Source organism: Mustela nigripes, unplaced genomic scaffold (genome assembly GCF_022355385.1).
Source record: "Mustela nigripes isolate SB6536 unplaced genomic scaffold, MUSNIG.SB6536 HiC_scaffold_76, whole genome shotgun sequence".
Taxonomy (NCBI): Eukaryota; Metazoa; Chordata; class Mammalia; order Carnivora; family Mustelidae; genus Mustela; species Mustela nigripes.
In genome coordinates, this window is record NW_026739491.1 from 295,626 (window position 1) to 319,992 (window position 24,367).

Sequence of the window (24,367 nt, forward strand, 5' to 3'; positions counted from 1 at the left end):
GAAACATCCAGATTAACTTCCTTCACTAATGGTTAGAGACTAGCTCATCTTCTCTGTTTTTTTTAAGGTTTTTATTTATTAAAAAAAAAAAAAAAGATTTTTATTTATTTTGAGTGAGAGAGAGTGTGCATGAGCAGGGGGAGAAGCAGAGGGTGAGAGGGAATCTCAGGCAGACTCCACACTGAGCACTGAGCCCCTGATGGAGGGGCTGGATCCCAGAACCCCGAGGTCATGACCTGAGCTGAAATCAAGAATCGGATGCTTAACTGACTGAGGCACCCAGGCTCCCCTCTTTTCTGTATTCTTCAGTTAATAATGCTTTAGTTATTTAGTTATATTCAATTGTAATTATTTATATATTTATATAAATATTTATATGTATTTAGTTATATTTTAGTTATATTTAGTCATAATAATGACTTAGTTAATAATGGTTCTTTCTGCATCAAGGGTGTGTTTGTATCCTGGCTTTATTAACTTAAAAGAAGCTGACTGGGTATTGGAACAGCTTTGTGAGGTCATTCCCTGGAAACAGAGGACTGGCATCAGAGACGGTAAGTAGATGTCTGAGATCGTACTTGTTGCTGCCTGGTCTCCCTTTCTAGAATGTTTTCTGATGCCGTTGCCTTTTTCACTATGCCCAGTCTTACGTAAACAGATTTAAAACCTAACAGAGGTCCTAAAGATGAGTAGGGATTTGTCAATCAAAAGGGACAAGGAAGAGTATTCTAGGCAGAAGAAACAGCAGACAGCAGGCTCAGAGATCAGAGTGAACAGGGCAGGGGCATGGAGGTGGGATTCAAGCAACCAAAGGATGTTTGGTTTGGCTGAACCGTGGTTGACATCTCTCTTTTTGAGTTTGTTCATTACCTCTATTACTTTAAATAGTGACAGTTTTCCTCTTTCTTCATAGAAACTTCCAGAGCTTCTCTTTTTCTGATTCCATTTGGCATATGTTCTTTTATGATCCTTATTACCGGCTTTTTATTCTCATTTTCATTTCATTAGAGGAGTCCAGTGTCCTTTAGTTTCAGCATTTGTGCTCTGGGAGTTTGTAAAGATTGCCTGGCTTGGAACCTGCTCCTTTGTGGGCATCCACAAGCCAACAGTATCTGCTGTACCAGAGGTGGCCACTGGAGGACGTCTGTGCTCTAACATAAAATTTCCTTTCTGGCACATTGAACGAATTCAAATTTTCTGTAAAGAAAGAGGCAAAGTATATAGACTTCATTTTTGTGACTCAGACATCAGAATAGGAATCCACTTTTTCTCCTGACTCCCAGAGTTTCCACAGGAGGGCTTTGGTGGCCAGCTTGGCATTGATTGCTGGCCTTGCCATGCAAAGTAATTGTTGATTTTAAGCAAGTTCTAGTTAAGTAGTTTTCCGATTCTTGGTTTTCTTATCTGTAAAATGGTCTAATAATAATACCTATCTCGTTAAGGGTGGTGTGATAATTAAATGAGATACAGCATGATAAGTGCTTAGCAGAATGACTGGTACATAGTAAGCCTTTGGTGAATGTTAGCTACCTTTATCATTATTGTTCTTATTATAGCAGTTGATTTCATTTGTGGGGAAAAACAGCAGATCTATGAATAATTCCCTTCTCGATAAATTGGACATCAGAAACTTCTGACTACTATCAGCTTTGTGCTGTGGTTGGTCAGAGCCCTTTTTTCTTAAAATCAAAAGGTAGCACATGGATGAACAGTATGTCGTGTTTTGTGTGGATGTTGGTGCCACAGATTCCTGCCTACTAGGGTTCAGACTCCATAACCTGCATTTTTTAGACCCTCTCTAATCTGAATTGTTCTGCAGTGTGACTCCACTCTTTTTTTTTTTTTTTTTAATTTTCTTTATTTATTAGCGAGAGAAAGAGAGATCATGAGAAGGGAGAGGGTCAGAGGGAGAAGGAGACTCCTTGTGCAGGGAGCCCAATGTGGAATTCAATCCTGGGGCTCCCAGATCATGACCTGGGCCAAAGGCTGTTGCTTAACCAGCTGAGCCACCCAGGCGCCCCTGACTCCACTCTTACTTACGTCCTCACTGACACAAACAAGTCATGTATACTCTCACCTCAGAGCTTTGCTGCTATGGTTTGTGCCAGCATACCTTCTCTTGTCTTCTTTCTTTGATCTCGTGAGTCTCTCTACTCCTGAAATCTCCTGTCTTCTAAATGTGTGGAACCCTGAGTCACAGCTCATCTTTACTCTGCCTTTGTATTTCTCGTAGTTTCTTGCACATTGCATGGCACTCAGGAGGCACACCTTAAATAGCATTAAACCATTTCAAAGGCCCTGTATTTTCTTTCTTAGATGTAACTTACAAGCAACCAAGACTTACAGCATGGTATGGAGAACTTCCTTACACTTATTCAAGAATCACTATGGAACCAAATCCTCACGTATGTTGGAATATTGCTGTTGGTATGGTTTTATAGACTATGTGCTATAAATGTAGAGTACTGTAAAATAATAGTACATTATTTTGCAGAGTTGCATGATGGTTCCTAGTACCAAAAATCCTCTGGGTTCAAACACTGCGTCTTTGTGCTTATCATTCTTCCTGTGTTTTTTGATCTAGAGATGAACTCTGACAATGAGAAAAAAATTGGAGCTAGAATAAACAGGAACTGGGCTTTAGGATTTCAGAAAAATGAGCCATTTCTTCAAATCTTCCCCTTTCGCCTGCTTTTCTGGCCATAACCTTCTGTGTACACCCTGGTACACGTTTGCTCTGGAACCAGATTCTTAGGACTGGCCAGTGAGGTCAGAACATCTCTTTCCATTTCTCAGGCTCTTTTGCCACTTGTGAAAAAAAGCTGGTGTTTTTCTTGTTGACTTTGTATTCATTCTGTGGCTGCAGTTCTTAGACTTTGGAAATCTTATCGTGGGTTTGGCTTATTTCTACTGTTTCTTTTGTTTTTAAAAATTTCCATGACAGTAGACAAGGAGATTCTAGTATATAAATTAAGATTGTCCAAAGGATAGAGTTAAGATCCAAGAAATAGCTCCCTGTTTAGTTCCTGGAATCTTGCCTTTGGCAAATAATCTTATGCTTTACTGAACGAGGCTTTGAAGAAAATGGAGTTTTGCTTATGACATTGGGATAAACAGAAGTATGACACATTTTAGAGCTTCTAGTAATTTGTAATAATAAACTCCCACTTGACTAAAATGTTCAGGACCAAAACATTGATGGGAGTGGGAGTGGGGACATGGCTTTTTCACATGAAAAGATAGCTGCATGCTTTTGTTTGTTGGGCTGCGTTTAGAATGTGACCCAGGGAAGTGCTGAGACCCTTTATAGCTGAGGTTGATTTGGAAACATGAAGAGAATTGAATTAGACCAATCCAACAGATGGCTGGCCATGTTTCTGTCAGAATTAATTTACCTTCTTGTCAACAGTCATAACAGAGAAGTTGAGGATTAAACAGGCTCTAGGGAAGAAGTTCTTTCCCATCATTTTAGTTAATCTTTTAGAACGGGATTTCTCAACCTTGATATTAGTGGTTTTTGGGCTGGGCAATTCCTTGTTGTTGGGGCTGTCCTGTATATTTTAGGATGTTTAACAGTATCCATGACTTGTACCCAGTAGATGCCAGACATTTGCTAGGGAGCAGAACTGCCCTTGGCTAAAAACCACTGCTTTATAATAAATGTAAGGCACATCAGATATGCTGAGTAGTAGGGCCTCTTATGCGTTGAGGACATATTGACAACTCTTCAATAGAATTTTTTAATGACAATCTTTTTCTTATAATGTATGTAATATGAATTTATTTTTTAAAATTTTAGAAACTACAGATAAGCCTGAAGAATATTAAAATTTTGGGTAATTCTTCCACCTAATGTTTGGGTCTAGTCTTTTTATTTTTATTTATTTATTTTTTTAAAGGTTTTATTTATTTGACAGAGACAAAGTGAGAGAGGGAGCACAAGCAGGGGAAGTGGGAGAGGGAGAAGCAGGCTTCCCACTGAGCAGAGAGCCTTATGCGGGGCTCAATCCCAGAACGTTGGGATCATGACCTGAGCTGAGGGCAGATGCTTAACGACTGAGCCACCCAGGTGCCCCTAGTCTTTTTATTTTTTAAAGCAGACTCCATGCCCTACATGGGGTTTGAACTCATGACTCTGAGATCCAGAGTCACATGCTCTACCAACTGATCCAGCCAGGAGCACCTCCCTTCCCCCCCTTTTTTTCATTTTAAGGAAATAAACAGAGAACTTGTCTATAAAAATACCAATTATGTATACTACATTTCATTTGACTGTATCATTACCATGTCTTAGTATCATTAAGTATTCTTTTAAATCATATCTAATAGCTGTGTAGTAGTCCATAACCTGTATGTACAGAGCATAATTTATTCAAACAAGCTTTTTTGTTGGATATGAAGGTTGTCAGAATTCTTTTATTTGAATTTGGCTGGCTCATAACTTTGTATTCCTCGGTTAAAGATTTAGTTTGTTTTTATGGCACTGTGAACAAAATCAAAAGAGATGCCTCTTAGACTTTTTAAAGGTATATATGTGTGTTGGGGTTCTTGCTTAATTTTAACTTGTTTAATTTTGATATTATTACCTCAAGCTTAATAACCCAAAGCACAGGAGCAAATTCAGTCAGAGGTTATTAAACTTCTTTTAGTCTTTTTTGAACTGAATCTTATATGAACCCAGTGTATGAAAATAAAGAAGTGCCTTGACTGGCTGGGAGTCCCACCAGCTTGACCTCTCCTTTCTCCTACTGAATTTCCAGAGATACCTTTGTGGTACCTAAGACTCTACAAAACACTTTTTGAAATCCACTGAATAGGTCCTTTTACTTTTGTGATTCATATTTTCTCATACTCTTTTCCTCAAATGTCTTTTAAGGATAGAATGTCTTCACTGAACAGTGAGATGATGCTGAATTTTAATTTAGACATTCAGTTCTGAGGGATCTGTATATAGAGTATTGGTTGGAGAGTCTAAATTAATCCTCTAGTTCATTATCCCCTTTTTTTCTCCTTACTTCACCACCAAAAATAACCAGTAAAAATATATACCCACTTAGAAACATAAAGCAAACTTGGAGTTATCACAGTACTCAGTCCCTAAGCAAGTCAGGGAAGTGCTAATTAGTTTTTCAGTCATATTGCAAAAAAGCTATCTTCCTCTTTTACATTCTTGTTTTTCTTGCTAAGTGTATAATTCTAGCATCTGATCTTTATCTCCATGAAGATAAGCTTAAAGCCATAAAATAAATAGGAAATACAGCTTGCTAACATTATTAGGAAAGTTCCCTTTGAAATTTATTCTCTAGAACATAGGTTACTTTAATAACATTTCTGTTTTACTGATCTAAGTTTGGTTTGTTTTTGTCATTGTTTATTTTAAAAAAATTCTCTGCTTAGAATGTAATGCTAGTATCCGTAATAAGGAATCCCAGCTTACCACGATTGCTACATCACAGCAAAGCTGAGTGATTCCCACATATGCTTTCTTGGCAGTTTTACCTGACAGTAGCTGTGGGATATACTGAAAATATTATGTTTTCCTTTGCTGAACATCTATTCCTTCACTAGCATACATAGAACCTGATTTTGAAGGTGTTCTGTCAGGTGGGGTTTTTAAAATAGAATCAGTGGATACCTGGAGGGGTCCATGAAGTCGTTTTGGGAAGTGCACAGGTCAAAACTATTTATATCATACTTGGTGAGGGTGACGTTTTCACTCTGTTGAATTTTCACTGATTATGCGAAAGTAATCGTGGGTAAAACTTCTGGTGCTTGAGCATCAATCAGGTCTTTGTCATCAAACTTTATTAGTAATCATGGTATTCTTCACCACCATTCACTTCCGGTTTAAAAAAAAAAAAAGGCTGGTTTCATTTAGGAACATTCCTCAAAGCAATAAACATTATTAGTTTTATTAAATCTCAGTGTTTGGGTTCATGTCTCTCTAATAGTTTGATGAAATGGAAAGTATGCATATAGCAGTCCTGCTACAAGCCAAGTGTGATGGCTGTCAAGGCGCAGAACACTTGTGTGATTCTTCACGCTATAGCTGAACTGCCCACTTCTATCGTGGACCATTTTTGTTTGGAAGAGCAACTAGCAGACTAGTTAATAAACTGTAGTTATTCCGGCTTGAGTATTTGGTTGCCATTTTCTCATAAATGAGTGAAGTGAGTGTCCCTTGAGGGAAAACAATGGATAGGTTTTGTTACTTATAAAAGTTGAATTTTCAAGAGAATCAGAGTTTTGGAAAAAGTCATAACCGCCACTTTGATCCTGACCTCTTTCTATTACTTAGTCTTTTCTGATGAGATCAGTGCTGATATTAATGGATATGATTTTTTAAGACTGTACAATGAAATGTGTCAACAGTAATGTCTGTCTGTATTACTCATTGGATCATTATTTTCCACATGACCAATGCTTGATGTTATAGAATCATGAAAGATTAAAAGACTCATTTGAAGTGCAAGCTGGACCAGTAGATTTAAATGTAATTGTTGGTGTGGTTTCCAGTTCCACACTGCAGCTGACCTTTAGGAAATCAGTATATGTTGAGTTTTTGTGTAATAGCAAAGAATATCCACAATTATTTGGAAAGGCTGGAAAATACTTCTGCCCTTTTCTGATTACATGTTCATGTGAAGCCAATTTTCTTCACATACTTAGCAAAAGCAACATATTGTAACAGACTGAATGCAGAAGTAGATGTGAGAATCACCTCTCTTCGGTGAAGCCAAACAGTAAAGAAATTTGCAAAACAGTGCCACTCTCTTTGTGCCAGTTTTTGTATTGGAAAATAGAGTTATTTTTTGTAATATAACGTTCATGTTAACATGTCATGGGTTTGTGTTTTTTTAAATGAATTAATCAATAATTTAACTTTTTTAGGTTTTAGTTTTTAATGTGATAAACATCATAGCTGTAACTCATGTGAACAGAAGTTCTTTGAGGTCCTCAATTTTTGATAGGGGTGTGAGAACAACTGTTGTAAAAGGAAGTTTTATTTAAAAAAAAAAAAAAAAGCAAGTTCTATAAAGTACTTGAGGCTTTGTGGCAGGAAGACAGAATTCTAACAAGAATTAATACAAGCTATGCTGATTGTAGCTCCCAGCTACAGCCTAAGGTCGGGGGTCATAGTTTCCTGTAGTACATGTGGCAAGACATGAGTCTGAGAGACAAACCACACGAGTGGCCTGGGTGCTCAGGAGGCAGGGCTGTGGCATCTGTGTAAACTGTCTATAGCTCACGGCCCAGGTGTTTATAAGGCCCTGTCATAATTCTATTCTGTAGAATGTTTTTTTCCCTTAGGTTCTATTTTTAGGAAGTTAGCCACTCTGGAAATACTGAATATCTTTTTTTAAAAGCAATTCTGTCATTCGTGATAAAATAGGAGTCGAATGAAGAGGGCCACCCAGCAGGAAAGTTGTTTCCCTCCTCAGACTTCAGTCTGTATCTGCCAATATCCCGGCAGCCCGTCGGCTGCGGCGGCAGGTCGGGCTCCGCGCTCCGCTTACCTCCTTACTGACTGACCATGATGACAGTTGCTGCTTTGTGACAGTCATGAATTTCGCATGGACAGAAAGGATGAGATGGGAAGAGAGGGTTGGTCCTCATGACGTTGCTATACCAAGTTTAGTACCTTAATAAAATCGTGGAGGTCAGCTTGCATCGAAGTAGAAATAACAGGCGGGAATCGACTCCTCTTGCCTGTGGCTGTCGCATTCCCTGCGTTTTGCTTACTCCATGCCCCTGTTCGCAGCATGACCGGTTTTACCCTGCCTTCCATTTTACCTGGGGCTGCCACCTTGTGTCTGACGGGAGCCATCTCTGCCCTTTCTCTTGGCCTCCCGATTGCAGTGGCATCCTGTGCTGCGCACACTGAAGGACCAAATCGAAGAAAACACTGGCCACACCTTCAACTCCTTGCTCTGCAATCTGTACCGAAACGAGAAGGACAGTGTCGACTGGCACAGCGACGATGAACCTTCGCTAGGGAGATGCCCCGTCATCGCTTCACTGAGCTTCGGCGCCACACGCACTTTTGAGATGAGAAGGAAACCCCCGCCAGTGAGTATTCGCTTTAGGTTTTTCCTGCCTTCTAATACTTTGTGAAAAACGTAACGCCCTGTAAAGCTCCCGGGTACAGATTTAGAGAATGGGAGTACGTGTTTCATTGTTGAAATGTTTTCAACGGGTCGCCTACCCCATGGTTAACATTAGACTCCCTCCCTCCCTTCATTCATTCGTCATCTTACCCAGCAGAAACTGCTTGCCTTTCGCCAGGTGCCAGGGTTCCGTTTCCACTGGGTGGAAAGGACCATACACAATCCCTGTCCTCATGGACATAGGGGATATTGAAATAATTATTGAAATAATTAGAATCATGATAAATGCTGTGAAGGAGAGCTTATAAAGGGAAGGCTCACGCTAGTAGACGCGAGACGGGAAAGGAAGACGGTGTGAGGAAGATGCCCCCGGGACCTTGTCGTACGGAAGTCCTCTGCATAGCCGTGTTGCCTCTTTTCTGTGAGGGAACATTGAAAGCATCCTCCTTGCCGCCTTAGCCATCTTCTAACGTACAGATGAACCTGTAATTCGTTCAGAAAATAGATACTCAAGCCAAATTATCAGAGGTGGTGGTCTGTCCAAGTTTGGAGAAGCAGGGACTAAACTGTGTAATGACTTGTTTTCCGTCCCCGCTTTTACCTAATGACCATGACATTTGAGGGACATGAAGACCGTTAATTTTTTCTTAAATCCAAAAATTATAGGACCTTAGAACTAAGATAGATAGAAGAATAGTAGGAACTCAAAAGAGCAAACCTCTACCAGATTATCTTACTATCTTTGTGTCTTTTTCTTACCAGGCTTCCCGATCATTTAGCTTATCACGTTAAAGCAGACCCAGTCCGTGCAGAAGGGCTTATAAGGCTGTGTTTAGAATATGACCTAATCCAGACCAAGTAGTTAGTGTGTCAGGGCCCATGTCTGTTCTTCATCAGATATGCTGCTTCTAAGAACATAGTTAATGGGCCGGGCTATTTTCCTGGCATGTATTTCAGTTTCCAAGCATGGTATTTTGAAGCATATTGTGTTATTTGCATTTACGCCATTAAGCAGCTTTTGTTGGTGTAATTTCCATCGATTAGGTTTCCTTTGGTCTGAGTCAGCAGGGGGCTCGACAGTTGCCAGTGAGTTACAGGGTGAACTGGCTCCTCAGGGCTTGGAATAAACTTCACAGTTCCTTGGGTGATTAGCCTTCTCACAAACCAGGAGTACCACTTGAGAAGCAGACAACCCTACCTTTGCCATATTCTCTTCGGGTATGGCTGTGCTTTATATGTAGCCTTCCACTCAGTTAAAACCCAGTTAAATCATGTGAATAATTCATCCTGCCCTTGGGAAGATTCGTGTTGTGTGAACAGCAGAGGAACACTGTGTGTCTCATTTTAACTTCAGGTCCTCTTCTCAAGCTGGGCCTAAGGAACACCGACTTTTTGTCAGGCATGGTCTTGGGAGCCAGGGCAGTAGCAGCGATTGAGTGAGATAAAGTCCCCCTTTCCCTCCTGGAGCTTATGATCTAGCATATGCTCGTGCTGTGCCTTCCTATGGGAGTTCTCCTGTAAGCTGTGCTAGATGCAGTATAATGCTTGCTGTAATCCTAGCCTCTCGTTCTTGGTGGTTTTTTCTTTGTTGCCAGGTATTTTAAGTGCTCAGTTACTGTTTCGTTACACATATCCATTCACCACCACCACGCCCCTTTTAAAAACATTTTGGCCTATTTATAGATTTGAAGCCTAAGGATTCCCAAAGCATGCTTTCTGGATAATTAGTTTTACTGTAGAAGCAGTTTCCAGCCATTAAGCATTAGCAGTGTTCTGATGCCCAGCATACACCCCATTCCATTTCCTCTCCAGGCAGCCGAAGGTCTTCATTTTCTCATATAAAAACATTAGTCATGGTGACCAAGAGCTCTTTCTTGGTTATACCTGATGTCTGTTATAGGTTAATGAGTGGATGGATAATACAACTACCACACAGCCTTGAAGGCAACCATTTGGAGGAAAATCTCAGTTTAAGAGGGAGACTGCCCATACTGAAGCTTTATCTTCTCAAGGCTTCTTATAGTTTATTTTGATGAGTATAGTGAACGCACAGGCCATGAAATACTAAAAAATGTGGTACTGTCCCTTTAATTATCTGCCAGTAGCCGGGGAATCTGTAATATACCTATGATGGCTGATTTAATAAAAATACAGATCTCCTAAGTAAGAAAATTCACCTGAGATCTTGAAACAAAGTTGGCTGAGGACCCAGATTTGGGAGGAAGTATGAAGGTGTCAGTACCGTACCTCCGGCTATTGACTCCAGTAAGTCTTGGCTTCCTGCATAATCTAAACTATGACTGAGTTTGATATAATTGTATATCTCTTCAGTTCTGGGTTTTGTTTAAGATGGGAAAATTGAAGGTTAATATATTGGAAATTATCATCATGCATTACTGAATACAGTTTAAAAATGCCCCCCCCCGCCCCCCACCAGAAGCTGTAATTCCATTCTTGGGTAAACAAGACCCAAGTTTAAACTTTTGGAAGGATTCATTTAGGTTTCTTTAACAGATTCCAAAATCTAGGGCTGCACAAATGTAGCTAAAGCAGAAGCACAGAAGCCTTTCTTAGAGTTGACAGCATTAGGCATGTGTGTTAAGAGTACATCAGCTCTGTCTTATTATAATGATCCCTTTTCTGAAGGATTGAAAGGAAGTGGTTTTTGCAAATCTGTGTCTACTTTTCTTTCTAAACTCCAGTCAGGGCTCTGAGAACATGACTCATGATTCATACAACTCAAGGTAAAAGCATAAATTAAAAAAGTATAAATTACGTTAGTCTTCTGTGCAGAATTTGTAGGAGTCTGACTTTCTGTCAGGAAACTCTTAGGAACCGAACTTAGTATGCCACCATAGGCTGTAATTTTCATGTCTGTCACCAAGACATTCAGAGTATGTTAGAGGTTGTAGGAGGGAATCTCTTTCAAAATCTGGTTCGTTTTTACCTATCAGAAGAGAAGCTAAATACCTGTTTGACTTGAGTCAAAGTTTCTCATCTGAAAGTGACATAGAAGAGTCCTGAGATTTCTGTGTACTTTATTCAGGTATGCAGTTTTGAGACCGAAAAGCATCTGTTTGGGGCCACTTTGTTGTTGTTGTTGCTTCCTGCCATCCCCTCCAGTGTGCAGCAGGTGTTTATTGTGCCGTCTGGCACCTTCGGCTGCTCTCTGTAGCTGCTGATCTTCTGAAAGCTGCCCCAGTTATACACACGGCATTCCTCACTGTTCTCCCTGCGCTGAGAGGGCAAGGAGGTCTTTGTTTCCGAAGTCCAAGTGCCCTCTGATTCATGCAGTTGGCTCAGTGGGCCTCGTGCAGGCCTCGTCCCTGGGGTAAACGTTTCACCCCTCCAAGCTGCGAATCTTGCTTCAGTGTCCTCTAGTCCAACCCAGTCTACTCCTACCCATTCATTTTGATTTTAGAGTAAATTACCATTTCCTTTAATGATAACAAGGTACTCGGTGGCCGAGGAAACTTGCCCGATCTTGCCGTTCCGTTCACCCCGTTCCTTCTTTTGTTAATTCAGTTAAAGACGGAGTGAATAGCACCATATCTGTCTACTGGCCAGTGTCAGGATATACTCTCTCAAGACAAAAGTAAAGCTTACCAAATATACTTCGGTGGACACTTTTTTAGAAACCAAGACCCTTTTTTTATTCCTTCAAGCTGAGCTCATTAAAGTTTGTCTATACTCCTTGTCCCAGACCCAGTTGTACTTTCCAAAATGCGTCGTGTCCCTGCTGTAAAGATTAGTCTGGTTCTTTTCCCAGCTAGCTTTAATTCTATACTGAAAAACAAGCTGGAAAAGGAACTACAAAAGCCATTTGGCAGGCTGCTATTTCTCTGTCGGTTACCATGGAAACAGTGATGGCTGAGTTGGGGGGATATTAGATAATAGCAGGAAGTTTGTGATGTGCTGGAGGTTTAGATGCCAGAAGCCTTGTTCTTCTAGCACATTACCCATGGATAAGCTCTGTCCTTCATCATCAGCTGAATCCTGAAAATGTGAAGGGCTTCTGTCCACCTCAGGCTAGTGAGTTGAGGCAAGTTCAGCATTTCTCAAGCCGCTTCTCTCTCTAGCACCTTCTGAAGAACGTGAACGCTGTTCATAGGACCAGAAGAGGTGGTTGTAAAACCACTTCCAATGGTGGAAGCTCTGAGAGCTCCCAGTGACTTGGAGTTCCTAGTACCTCTTTTGCTCATTGGTTTTTTTGTCTGCTTTGGAAAGAGTGGAGTATGAAAAGGTCAGTTTGATCATAAATACTGGTATTTTTTCAGGACTTAGAAGAAATGAGGGTATCAGAATCCAAAATGCTGTAATACTGACTAGCTTAAATTTGAAAGCTGGTTAAGCTACATGGGGCAATATTTCATGGAGTAGTGACTGACCCTCCGCCTCAGCCAGCACCCCACTGCTGCTGGTTGGTCATCCAAATCTCTTAATCAGCCCCGCTTCTGATTACAGCGTCTGTTCTGAGAAGTTACAGGAAATACCAGAAAAAAATTGTTGATGACCATCATATTTTTAATACATCCCTAAATGAAGTCTAGAAAATCATTTTCATTTCCTGTTTCTGTTACTGATATTGGCAAAAAGCACCTATCCACCTCATTTACATTTTCTTCTTTGTTTGTACATGGGGTAATAATTGGTAGCTACTTTATGAGAGCAGAGGTACTGGAATAATCCGTGAATTTTTAAGCTGTTAAAAATGCTAGATGCCACAGTGACTTTTCAGATTTGGAAATTGGAAAAGGACATGAAAGGCAGTGAAGCCAAAACCCCAAGATTCCTTTGGCCTCTGAAATGGCATTCATTGAGGGAGTAGAAGGGAGACTTGGGGAGGGTGACACGTGGCCTGTGGACCAGGAATCTTTGAGCTCCTATCTCTAGGGCCATTTAATGGTTTGGAGAATGTGAGGCAGTGGATGGGTAAATGAAAATGCACATGTTTGAGCCCATAAAGCTGAGTAGTTCTGGGAGGACTTGAATTATCCTCAGACGTGAAATCCTGTGGGAGCTGGAATCATCCTTTGCTGCCTTGGGGCCTTGTCTAAGCCGGAATCCATGCCCTGACTGCCACTGGGAAGAATTAATTTTTGCCACGGATGGCCCAGTTCTGTAGTGCTCTGGCAGTCCTTCTAATCTTGGAAGAACAACCTTTTTCGAAGTGATTCATCGTATTTGCATGTGCCGTGATTGGGAATGCCGTGATTAGGAATGGGGTCGGCTTCCAAACTTGACTTTTTTTTAAAAAAAAAAAACATATAATGCATTATTTGCCCCAGGGGTACAGATCTGTGAATCATCATGCTTACACATTGCACAGTACATGCCCCCTGCAACGTCCATAACCCCACCACCCCCTCCCTACCCTGCCGCCCCCCGGCAACCCTCAGTTTGTTTCATGAGGTAAAGAGTCTCTTATGCTTTGTCTCCCTCCCAATCCCATCTTGTTTCATTTTTTCCCTTCCTGCCCCCCATGACCCCCCACCCTGCCTCTCAAACTCCTCACATCAGAGAGATCATATGATAATTGTCTTTCTCTGACTTAATTTGCTTAGCATAATAACCTCTAGTTCCATCCATGTTGTTGCAAATGGCTAGATTTTGTTTCTTTTAATGGCTGCATAGTATTCCATTGTGTGTATATACCTCATCTTTATCTCTTCATCTGTTGATGGACATCTAGGTTCTTTCCATAGTTTGGCTGTTGTGGATGTGGTGGCTGCTGTAAACATTTGGGTGCACGTGCCCCTTCGGATCCCTATATTTGTATCTTTAGGGTAAATACCCAGTAGCGTGATTGCTGGGTTGTATGGTAGCTCTACTTTCAACTTTTTGAGGAACCTCCATGCTGTTTTCCAGAGTGGTTGCACCAGCTTGCATTCCCACCAACAGTGTAGGAGGGTTCCCCTTTCTCTGCATCCTCGCCAACATCTGTTGTTTCCTGACTTGTTAATTTTAGCCATTCTGACTGGTGTGAGGTTGTATCTCACTGTGGTTTTGATTTGTATTTCCCTGATGTTGAGTGATGTTGAGTACTTTATCATGTGTCTGCTGGATGTCTTTTTTTTTTTGAAAGATTTCTATTCATTTATTTGACAGAGACCACAAGTAGGCAGAGAGGCAGGCTGGGGTGGGAGTGGGAAGCAGGCTCCCCACTGAGCAGAGAGCCCGATGCGGGGCTCGATACCAGGACCCTGAGATCACAACCTGAGCCAAAGGCAGAGCCTCCAAGCCACTGAGCCACTCAGGCGCCCCTGGATGTCTTCTTTGCAGGAATGTCTGTTCATGTCCTCTGCCCATTTCTTGATTGTTCTTTGGATGTTGAGTTTGATAAGTTCTTTATGGATTTTGGATACTAGCTCTTTATCTGATACATCATTTGTGAATATCTTCTCCCAGTCTGTCAGTTGTCTTTTGATTTTGTTGACTGTTTGCTGTGCAAAAGCTTTTGATCTTGATGGAGTCGCAGTAGTTCATTTTTGCCCTTGCTTCCCTTGCCTTTGGCGATGTTTCTAGGAAGAAGTTGCTGTGGCTGAGGTCGAAGAGGTTGCTGCCTGTAAAACTTGACTTTTTAAAATTGTATCCCAGTGGTAGAAATTTTTTCTCCCCTTGCCATACCCATAAGAACTATTCCTAAGCCTTGTGGTGATGGTCTCCTCTTTCCCAAGCGCTGCTTTCATGGTAGATGACTGCTTGGCTGGGGCAGAAGAGGGCTAAGTGAGTTTGAGGAAGGAGAAGCAGACCCCACACCAGAGTAGAGTGCGCAGTGGAGCCCCAGAGCAGGCGATGAGGTGGGGAGAGTGGGCAGGGGCCAGATCATGCAGAGGCTTCATGAGCCTCAGGAAGGAGCAGATTTTAAGCCCAATAAGAAGCACTGAAATGTGTGAGGCAGAAGAGTGACATGATCTGATGGATAATTTTACAAAGTCATTTGCTGCCGTGTGGAACCTGGACTAGAGAGGAGCAAGAGCGGAAGCCAAGGGACCAATTAAGAGCTTGTTATACCTCGTGCGTACCAAGGCCAAGAAGGACAGAGGTGAACAGATTCAATGACATGCGCTCAGAGGAGCAGGGATTTGTAAGAGAGGCCTGGGAATAATGGTCTGAAAGTGTTAATACGGAGTATCTCCTGGCTGGCTGGATGTGAGAGACATGATCACTTTCCATGTGAGAGGGCTTTAGGCATTTGGAATCCTGGAGATAGCAAGGCTTCAATTAGGGTATGCAAGTCTAGGGAACCTTCAGAGCACATGAGGTTGGGGAACTAGGGGTGCTCGCTCATCACTGAATTGGAATTCCAGAGGACACAGAGGAAGGGTATAGGAGGGGAGATCAGGTCTGATCAGGTCACGTCTGGGAACAGTTTGGGAATGAATTTTGTGCGTTTGATGGATGACTGGAGAACCCTGCACTTCTGCTGGGGGCTGGGGTCATCTGGATGTCAGACATGGCTGACCTTTGTTTCTGGTGCTGCAGTGTTGCTGGCGAGCTCTTTCAAGATAGCAGTTCCTTTAAGTTGCATTTCTTAGAAATATATTGCCAAAAATGGAATCATTATTACATGAAGCCTTCTGGTTTCAAATGTGTATTCAATGTTGCTAGAAGGACTGTAACAGTGAGGGTAAAGCCATGTTTATTTTTGCTGAAATTCAGTAACTTCTTACTCCCACACTGCCCCTGGCACTATGTTGACAAGTCTGAACAATAGACACTGTCAGCAGTATTTCGCTCTGTTTGCCTTTCCACGTGTTTCCATCCAGAAGGAAAGGCAGGAGTTCTTATGCTAGTCTGGTCCCTAGTGCCAAGTTTTCGCTGCCTACAGAGAGAGCCTCTGTTGCACTGAACAACTGCCAGACCTCCCAGGCAAGACCTTGGTGAGGTTCTGACTTACTGAACTATGGAGGTCACCGGGCATCCCTGGTATAGGATGACCAATCACCAGGGCCAGTCCTCATGCCTCCTTAGTGTCCTCACTCATCTCACCAGAACCTTCCATGCCAAACATCAGGAAAGAGTTGGATAAAAATGCAAAGATTTGTTGTGGCAAATGAGCTTACACCTGTTTTGGACAGATAACCTCAGTGATTTCAAATCTGTATTTTTCCAGCCAGCCTTTTTCTTTAGCAGATCTCATTTCAGAAAGAGCTGCTTCTCTTTTTAAAGTAATGTATTTCAGATCGATATTGAGGATACAGTCATTTAAAGTGTGGATTGAGTCAGCAGAATAATAAGTAGAGATGACATTGTGGGGTCCTAGCTTTATTCTCTTTTTGTAATTTCCATAAGTAATGTATTTTGTTTATGTCAGATTTAAAAAAAAAAAAACCATGTTAGCACTATGAAGAGTAAGTCCAGCTGTGCTCTTCCTTGGTGCTGTAGGAACAACGTTGCAGTCCACATATAGCCACAAGCATACATGATCCATGAAGCCCTCCAGAAGCCAGCCAGCCAGTTCTCAAGGGCAAGGGAACCCCACATTCTGATGGTGAAAGCAAGCTGAAAAAAATTAAAAAAAAAAAAAAAAAGCAGGTTGGGCGGGGCGCCTGGATGGCTCATTCCGTTAAGTGTCTGACTTGATATCGACTCAGGTCCTGATTTCAGGGTTGTGAGATTGAGCATTGTGTCAGGCTCCACACTTATTGGGGAGGTTGCTTAAAGATTCTCTCTCTGTGCTTCTCCCCCACAATCCCCACCCCCCATGCACATGCATGTGCGCTCTCTCGCTGTCTCCCTCTCAAATAAATCCTTTAAAAAAAAAAAGGCAGAGAGGGAGACATTATTGGCATAATCATAAGTTGGAAGGTAGGGCAACTAGAGGGACAGGTGGCCCTCAGCAGGTTACGTAGTGGTGCCCTGGGCTAACATTCAATTTTCAGTGATCATTTCAGTCTGCAAAAAGCCATGACTGTACTTGCCAAGCGCTCCACCATGAATCTGGTCCTTGGACCGGAGAGCTAGGGAAATCCCTTTATATCTGTTACCATCTTGAGAAAATCTTTTCCTGGACTCTTACTAATATCTGGGGTGTTTTTTTCTTTGCTTGCTTGCTTTTGAGGCACAAATTCTGGAGTAAGTTTTCTCTGTCTGCAGTTTCCCTTTCCTTACAACTGAACTCTTGAAGCCGCTGCCCCGTAGGTCCATCCCCACCGCTTTGCTAATATCCAGATGCCATTGTATGGAAGAACCTTTCCTTGATCATCATTCCGTTCTTCCTTGTAATATTGGTCCCCAGTATTGGTCTCCGTATCCATCTCCTCTCTGCTTGAAACTCAACCATCTCTTTCTTCTCTTTGTCCTGTTGGCTGGGATACTGTGTTACTTTAGCTACTCTCAGACTTTTCTCACTGCTATTGCCCTCCCTCCTTTTAGGATTTTTCCTTTACATTCACCCCTACAACGTGGATATTCAAGATTACTTTTGATTCTGTTATCTTTGTTTAAATTAGTTCTTAGGAGATTATAAAGTGGCTATAGATTGTAAGTGCCATATGGGCAAGGTCCATTTTTGTCTTACTGTGTCCCCATCATTTAGCACTATGTGTGTGTGTGTGTATGTGTATTTTGGTTGAATAAGTTAATAACCATGGCTTCAGCTGTTCCTTCTTAAGGTGGAGTGACTTCTGAATCTCTTATCTCCAGCCTTGACTTTTATCTCAAGTTCAAGTCATCAGTCGTATGTGTTCAGGGGACATTTCCACTTATTTATTTATTTGTGGCAGGGGGACACTTCCACTTATAACAGCACATGTGACTTCTGACCTGAAAGTATAAAATCAGCTTTATTATTGTTCTCTCAAAAAACTCCACAATTCCACCTGCTGGTAAGTCCATTTATGTTCATGATATCACTGTTCTTGGTCAGGTTCACACATAAGTTATTTTATTATTATTATTATTATTATTATTTAAGATTTATTTATTTATTTCAGTGGGGGAGGGGCAGAGGGAAGTCCAGGCAGACTCCCCGCCAAACATAGAGCCCAGTGCAGGACTTGATTTCATGACCCTGAGATAATGACCTGAGCCAAAGTCAAGAGTCATACACCCAGCTGACTGAGCCACCCAGGTGCTGCACATGTAAGTTTTTTTTTAGTTCTTCCCTGTTCTCTTAATTATTTCAATTTCCAAATCTTCTTAATTTGTTCTTGAAATGGCTGAAGAATTCATCCCACAACTAGTGACCATCTTTATCCCAGGCTCTATTTGCCACATGTCTAAAATACTAGCATGTCTTTAACTCCCATCGTTTCTCTCTCATTTCTCTCTGAGACCCAGATGCCAGATATTTTCAGGAAGAGGTAGATCTCTCTCCCTCTCCTCTCTTCTCTGTCTCTGTCCCGCAAATACTAACTGCCCACTTACTGTATGTCAGGTGCTGTGCTCAACTCTGAGCAGACACCAGTGAAAGTGGCAAACGGGGGGCCCACCGGCATGGAGGTCTTAGGAGCTAGACAGTAATCCAGTGAACAGAGAAAGAATTATAACTTGTAGTTAGAGCTCTGAGTTTGGCTTTTATTCTGAGTCCAGCAGGAATAAATGAGGTTATGACATGATCTGGTTTGTATCTGGAAGGATCGCTCAGGCTGCTGTGTGGGGAATAGTCTGAGGAGCGGCAAGAGCAGAAGACTAAGTAGAGGGGGGAGAGCCGGTGCTGGGCTGCCGGTTTGGACTAAGGTGGTGGCAGTGGGATGAAGAGAAGTGGATGAACTTGAGGTGTGTTTTTGAGGGTGCAGCCGTAGAAGTTGCCACTAACATCTTAGATACAAGGGTAAGAATCAAGAATGACTCCCAGGTTTCTGGCCGAGTAGCGGTTGGGTAGACGTGTTATTCACTCATATGGGGGAGGAGCCGGGATTTTTGCTTTCAACTGTGGCCGTGTTTACAGAGGATTTGTAGATGGAATCAAGAGTTCTTTCCACATGCTAGATTGGAGATGCCGGAGACTTCTGTGGGGGAAGTAGGCCGCTGGCTGTTGAGGTCTGTGGGTCAGATGACCGGCTTGTGCTAGAAACATCATTTGGGGAATTGTCAGAATAACAACAGTAAAGTGATGATGATAAATAACAAATGTGCGGACTCTGTGCCTGGCCCTGTTCTGAGAGCATTACGTTCCGCCCTCCAGTAATCCCGCAACGTCTGTACAGCCATTAACCCTGTTGTACAGAGGTGGCCGAAGCACCCTGTTAAACCACTTGGGTAGCGTGTCCCCAGTAACTGCTCGCTGAGCCGAGTTGGAACTCATCATGGAGGTGATACGGGAAGCTCTGCGGTCGCACATCATCACTCAGAGCAGGAGCGTAGCTTGGGGCGCCTGCGTGGCTCAGTCAGTCATGCATCTGCCTTCAGCTCAGGTCATGATCCCAGGCTCCAGGGATCGAGCCCCACGTCGGGCTCTTTGCTCAGCAGGCAGCCTGCTTTTCCCTCTGCCTGTGTTTCTCTCTCTCTCTCTCTCTCTCACAAATAAATAAATAAATAAAATCTTTTTAAAAAGAAAGAAGAGCTAAAGAGGAGCAGAGAGCCAAGATTGAGCTCACTGCTTTCATCACTTTGTTTTCCAACTCAGAAGCCTTTATTTGCTTCTCCTGGAACAAAAGATAAAATAAAATGTCAGTTCCTTAGTCAGACTGTCAAATCTTTACATAATCTATGCCCAACCTCCTTTAGTGTCTTGCTGTTCCCTGTGTGCTTGTACCATTCCATGAGATCATCTCTACTCTCCTCTCCCTTCCGCTCGCTCGCCACCTTCGTGTTCACGTAAGTCCTCTCCAGGATTCAGGGACTCACTGTAGTCTTGAAGCCTTCCCTCATGCCTCCAGTGCAGAAACTAATCACAGTTACTGCATGTCAAGTGCTTCTGGAGAGCTCAGAAAATGAGAAATACATAGCATGCTCCTACTTTGTTCTTTCTGCTCATTTGTGTTTTGTTTTCATCAACATCTTCTTAGTAAAATGATGGAATTTTTAAAAATAAGTAGCTCATCTACTTTTCAGAGGATCAGAGATGACTTGGAGAATCAGATGTCTCACTGTAAATTGAGATCATTAATTTGGAAGTATATTTTGCTTCGAACAGCCTTTTTTGCTTGAGTTGGGTCAGAGATTAAGAATATATACTTGAAATTGCATGAGCTTTTCTGAACTTTCTATCAGGCACTACTATTTGGAATGGCAAAGCAGGATCAGAGGAGCCAGGCAGATTACAACTGGCCTTGACTGGGAGCTTCCAGGCCAGATAGGATGACGAGATGTGGGCATACAAGGAGTCCTATGCTGGGTCCATCAGCAGCACAGGTGGGCAGCTCTTGTGAATTTGGTCCTCAGACTTGTTTATACTGCTTAGCATTTTTAACAAAATTTGATTATTTGGCAAAATTTATTAACTCAGGAGATTTCACATAAAAATCCCATTTATCAGCTTCCCTGGAAAACCTGGAAAATCAGACAGCCCTGAGGGAGCAATGAGCCAGAGCTACACCTGTCTGCACACCCCATGCTCTCTGGTTCCCCATGGTCTTCACTCCCTACTGCACTGAATCCTGCCCTCACTCTTCGTTTATGCTGCTTGCTGGTGTTTGTGACCCTTAACGGATCAGCCAGGGTACCATGGGATTTGGACAGGAAATGTGATGGGATTTCAGAAGGAATGGAGATCACTTGGAGAGCACAGTGGACTGGAAAGAATATAAGCTTTAGTGCTAGACAGATCTAGTCCAAATACTAGCCCTGCCTTCCTCCTGCCAGCCTTCTGCCTTAGAGATATGCTTTCCCTGCAGCTCCCTTTGCTTGTGATAAAATGGAAAATAGCACTGCCCTTCCGGGGTTGTGGTGAGCATTAGCGGTGATGTACATGTAGTTCCTAACATGCTTGGCACCTGGGCAGCATACATTAGTTGATCCTGTCCAAAAAGTCTGGCAGGGTGCCTTGGTTTAAGTATTTGGAAAATGTTACAAAAAGAAGCCTTGGTGTGAGGAGGAAGCCAAATACCAGGTAGATGAAAGAGTTAAGTCTAAAAAAGCGTATACTTTTTTTTGTTAACCAAAAATTTGGAAATGCAGTTGTATATTTAACTTCCCCCAGGATGAGAAAAGACTTGCTAAGCATAAAAACCATGAAAGAGAACCAAAGAAAGGTCAGAGTTGACTCAAAGTTTTTGGGCTTCTCTGTATTAAACATCAACATAGTTAAAGGACAAATAGCAAATGAGAAAAAAGTATTTGCACAAAGTACGACAAAGGGCAAGTATCTTAGGGTCTGTGGTTATAGGTCAATAAGAAAAAATGCTAACATCCTGTAGAACAATGGACAAAGAATGTGAAGAGAGAGTTCACAACAGAATTAATGCAAATAGCAAATAGGCATGTGAAAAAATGTTGAATGGGGTTAGTAAAGAACTCCGTTTGAATAATGGATTGTGAGTTTTCCCTCAATTTTTTTTTTCATCATTGTTAGTTGGTAATGTTCAGTATCAGTGATGTGACCAGAAGGTAGGTACTGTAGTATTTTCCTGATGGAATAATAAATTGCTATAACCTTCTTAGGAAAGCAGTTTGCTAGTATAAGTCAGATTGCTTTAAAGTTTATATCCTTGGATCCCATCATTCCATTTTTGAAAATTTATCCTTAGAAAAATACTCAGAAATGTTTTGCCTGGGATTTACTTGCAGTAGCCTTTCTTTCTTTCTTTTCTTCTTCTTCTTTTTTTTTTTTTTTTTTTTTTGGCAGTACCGGTGTATTAAAATCTCAGTGTCCAAGAGTGAGTACCTTGTTGCCATATTCTTAACATTAGCACAGTGACTGACATATACAGTGGTCGAAAAATATTTGCGAGTGTAAAGAAGGAAAGATATATAAAGGAATATTATGTAACTCCATTTCTGAAATACCATACATTTGAGGCATAAAAACATCCTCACAATATAATGTTCAAAATGTAAAGTACATGATTGTGTATATAGAACGTTTCCTCTACATGCATTGCATGAATTCTGGATGATAGGATTATATTTTCTCGATGCTCTTCCTCATTCAGCACATACATACTGATGTGTGTAATAGGTGCTGAGCATGTTTTGAAAGGGTAAGACAACACTCTCTTCACGGAGTTTTTATCAGAGAGGAGGAAGGCAGGCAGCAAGCCGGTAATTTCCATGTGTCATTTACTTTAGTGAGGTTGTGTCACTTTTATTCTGTAGAGAGAAAAACTCTGCTGCTACTGATTTTCAAGTATCAATTGTTGGTTGTAATTCCTAAGGCACGTTCTTGGGACAGGAAAGGAGCAATTACATGAAGAACCTACGTAGAGCTTGTGAAGCATTAAGTTACTTTTCCAGTGAAAAGAAACATGTTTAGGTTTCCTGTCTTTTGAGTGGTTAGTAATGACAGGACGACAAATACACCCAGACTTTTCCCCTAAATACCATTTTCCTAACGGAAACCAAATAGGCTGAGGCGGGAGTATAGAATTCAGGAAGGCCCAGAGCTCCTTGGGAATCATAATTGTGTGTTCAAATGAACTGGCTGTGCTTGGGGAGGGGGGGGAGAGTGTGTTGGTCAGCATTAATATAAAGTATGTATTTTTTGCATTTTTTCATCTGCTTGTGAAATTTTGTGTGGAACACCAAATCATCAATAACAAAACCCACCCTACAGACTGACTGTGATCCTGAAAAGCCTTTTTTGTTTTTTTAAAGTAAGCTCTATGCCCAGCGTGGGGCTTGAACTCATAGCTCTGAGACAAAGAGTCACATACTCTACTGACTGAGCCAGGCAGGCGCCCCTGAAAAGCCTCTCTTAACTGGGATCATGGATGGAAAATTTTATCCCAAGCAATGTTTTTTTTAGGGGTGTGTTCTGTTTTGTTTTGAAGAAAGACCTGAGTAAATCAGAAGGGTCACAGAGCCCTGTTTTGATAACTTAACCATGCTTAATGGCTGTGAATGCACTCCTCTAAACAGTCTGACCCTTGCTTCCAGCGTGGCTTATCCATTTATCAATTTGAGCCTTTATGCACAGCCACGTGAGCTCTGTCGGCCTTTTATCTGCTTCCTGAGTGGAAAAAGTCTCCCTGTGTCGTGGTTAAGTTGAAGGGTAGCTCTGGGCTCTGTTGGCACTCTGGCCTCAAGACCAGAAGGAAGCATTTGTGAGCTCTGTGTTGCCTCAGTAGAACCCCTTGCCCTCTTTTCTGTCTCCTTCTGCAGATTAGAATGTGCTCTCTGAGCCCAGGGTGTTGGAAGGGACAGATAGCAAGCAGCAGAGTGATGACATCACCTCGTGCAGTGGGTGCCCTGGGCATCGGCGACTCTTTCAGGGACTGATCAGGAGTAGCTCTCTCCCAAGTGAAGGGTCTCCCTCTTTTGCTTTTAGGTACAACTAAACGTTATACTGGATGTAGTATGTATAAAAGCAACCCGAGGCTTTCTGTCATTGGAAAATGCAGATCTTAGGAACGTAAAGTGGGGCATGGCGCTGTGGAACGTCATTTTCCATTGGGGCTGGTATTTCCCCTTTGCATGTGGAACTCTCTCTCACTTGCTGGCTCCGTTCCTGCTTCATGTTTCCAGGCAGAACTACAGTGCTTACCCCTTCGCTTCCATTGGCGTTGGCGCCCCCTCCTTCCCAGGAATGCTTTTACTGTTCAAAGAGATCTTCGTCGCAGGCTTGGCTTCATGTCTGGGTAGCGCGTTTCCTCTCTACTTTCTTTGGTGTCCCTGCCCTCATGTCTGTGCTTGAGCAGGTCCCACTGCACTCCCAGAGTATGCAGTGTGCAGAGGGCAGGAGAACCATCTGCTTCTCCCTATGTTGAACCTTGATCTGGTAGCTGACTTTACAGCTTAAATCAGGGACCCTTGAGCCCTCTAAGTCTCATGGACGATGCACTCCCTTCTGTCTCTTTTCTCTAGTAGGATGTGCATCTCCTCTGGTTGGAATCCTTTCTTTCATAGAGCCTCCTCTTGCTTCTCTGGATGCAGCAGGGCCACCCAAGGACAGGGTCACCTTCCCACCACTCTCTGGTTGGCTGAGGGGTCATTGGTTAATGCTGCAGTGCTTACTTGCTACTGGAAAAGAAAAGGTGGCAGGCACAATTGAAATCAGTCAAGGAGGGGCGCCTGGGTGGCTCAGTGGGTTAAGCCTCTGCCTTCCGCTCAGGTCATGATCCTCAGGGTCCTGGGATCAAGCCCTGCATCAGGCTCTCTGCTTGGCAGGGAGCCTGCTTCCTCCTCTCTCTGCCTGCCTCTCTGCCTACTTGTAA

At 42.3% G+C, this 24,367-nt stretch overlaps 1 protein-coding gene across 5 annotated transcripts in view; it reads left to right on the plus strand.

The window, feature by feature from the left end:
- The window catches only part of LOC132008213 (alpha-ketoglutarate-dependent dioxygenase alkB homolog 3), a 39,906-nt gene that overhangs the window by 9,950 nt on the left and 5,589 nt on the right, over positions 1-24,367 (plus strand). For 4 of the 5 annotated variants that reach the window (XM_059386652.1, XM_059386651.1, XM_059386649.1 and 1 more), the window contains 3 exons: positions 451-554; positions 2,317-2,405; positions 7,861-8,070. In XM_059386652.1, the coding sequence (XP_059242635.1) occupies positions 451-554; positions 2,317-2,405; positions 7,861-8,070 (403 nt within the window). Of the gene's footprint in view, positions 1-450; positions 555-2,316; positions 2,406-7,860; positions 8,071-20,267; positions 20,409-24,367 lie in introns of all 5 variants that reach the window. The other variant, XR_009401571.1, reaches the window with a different exon arrangement.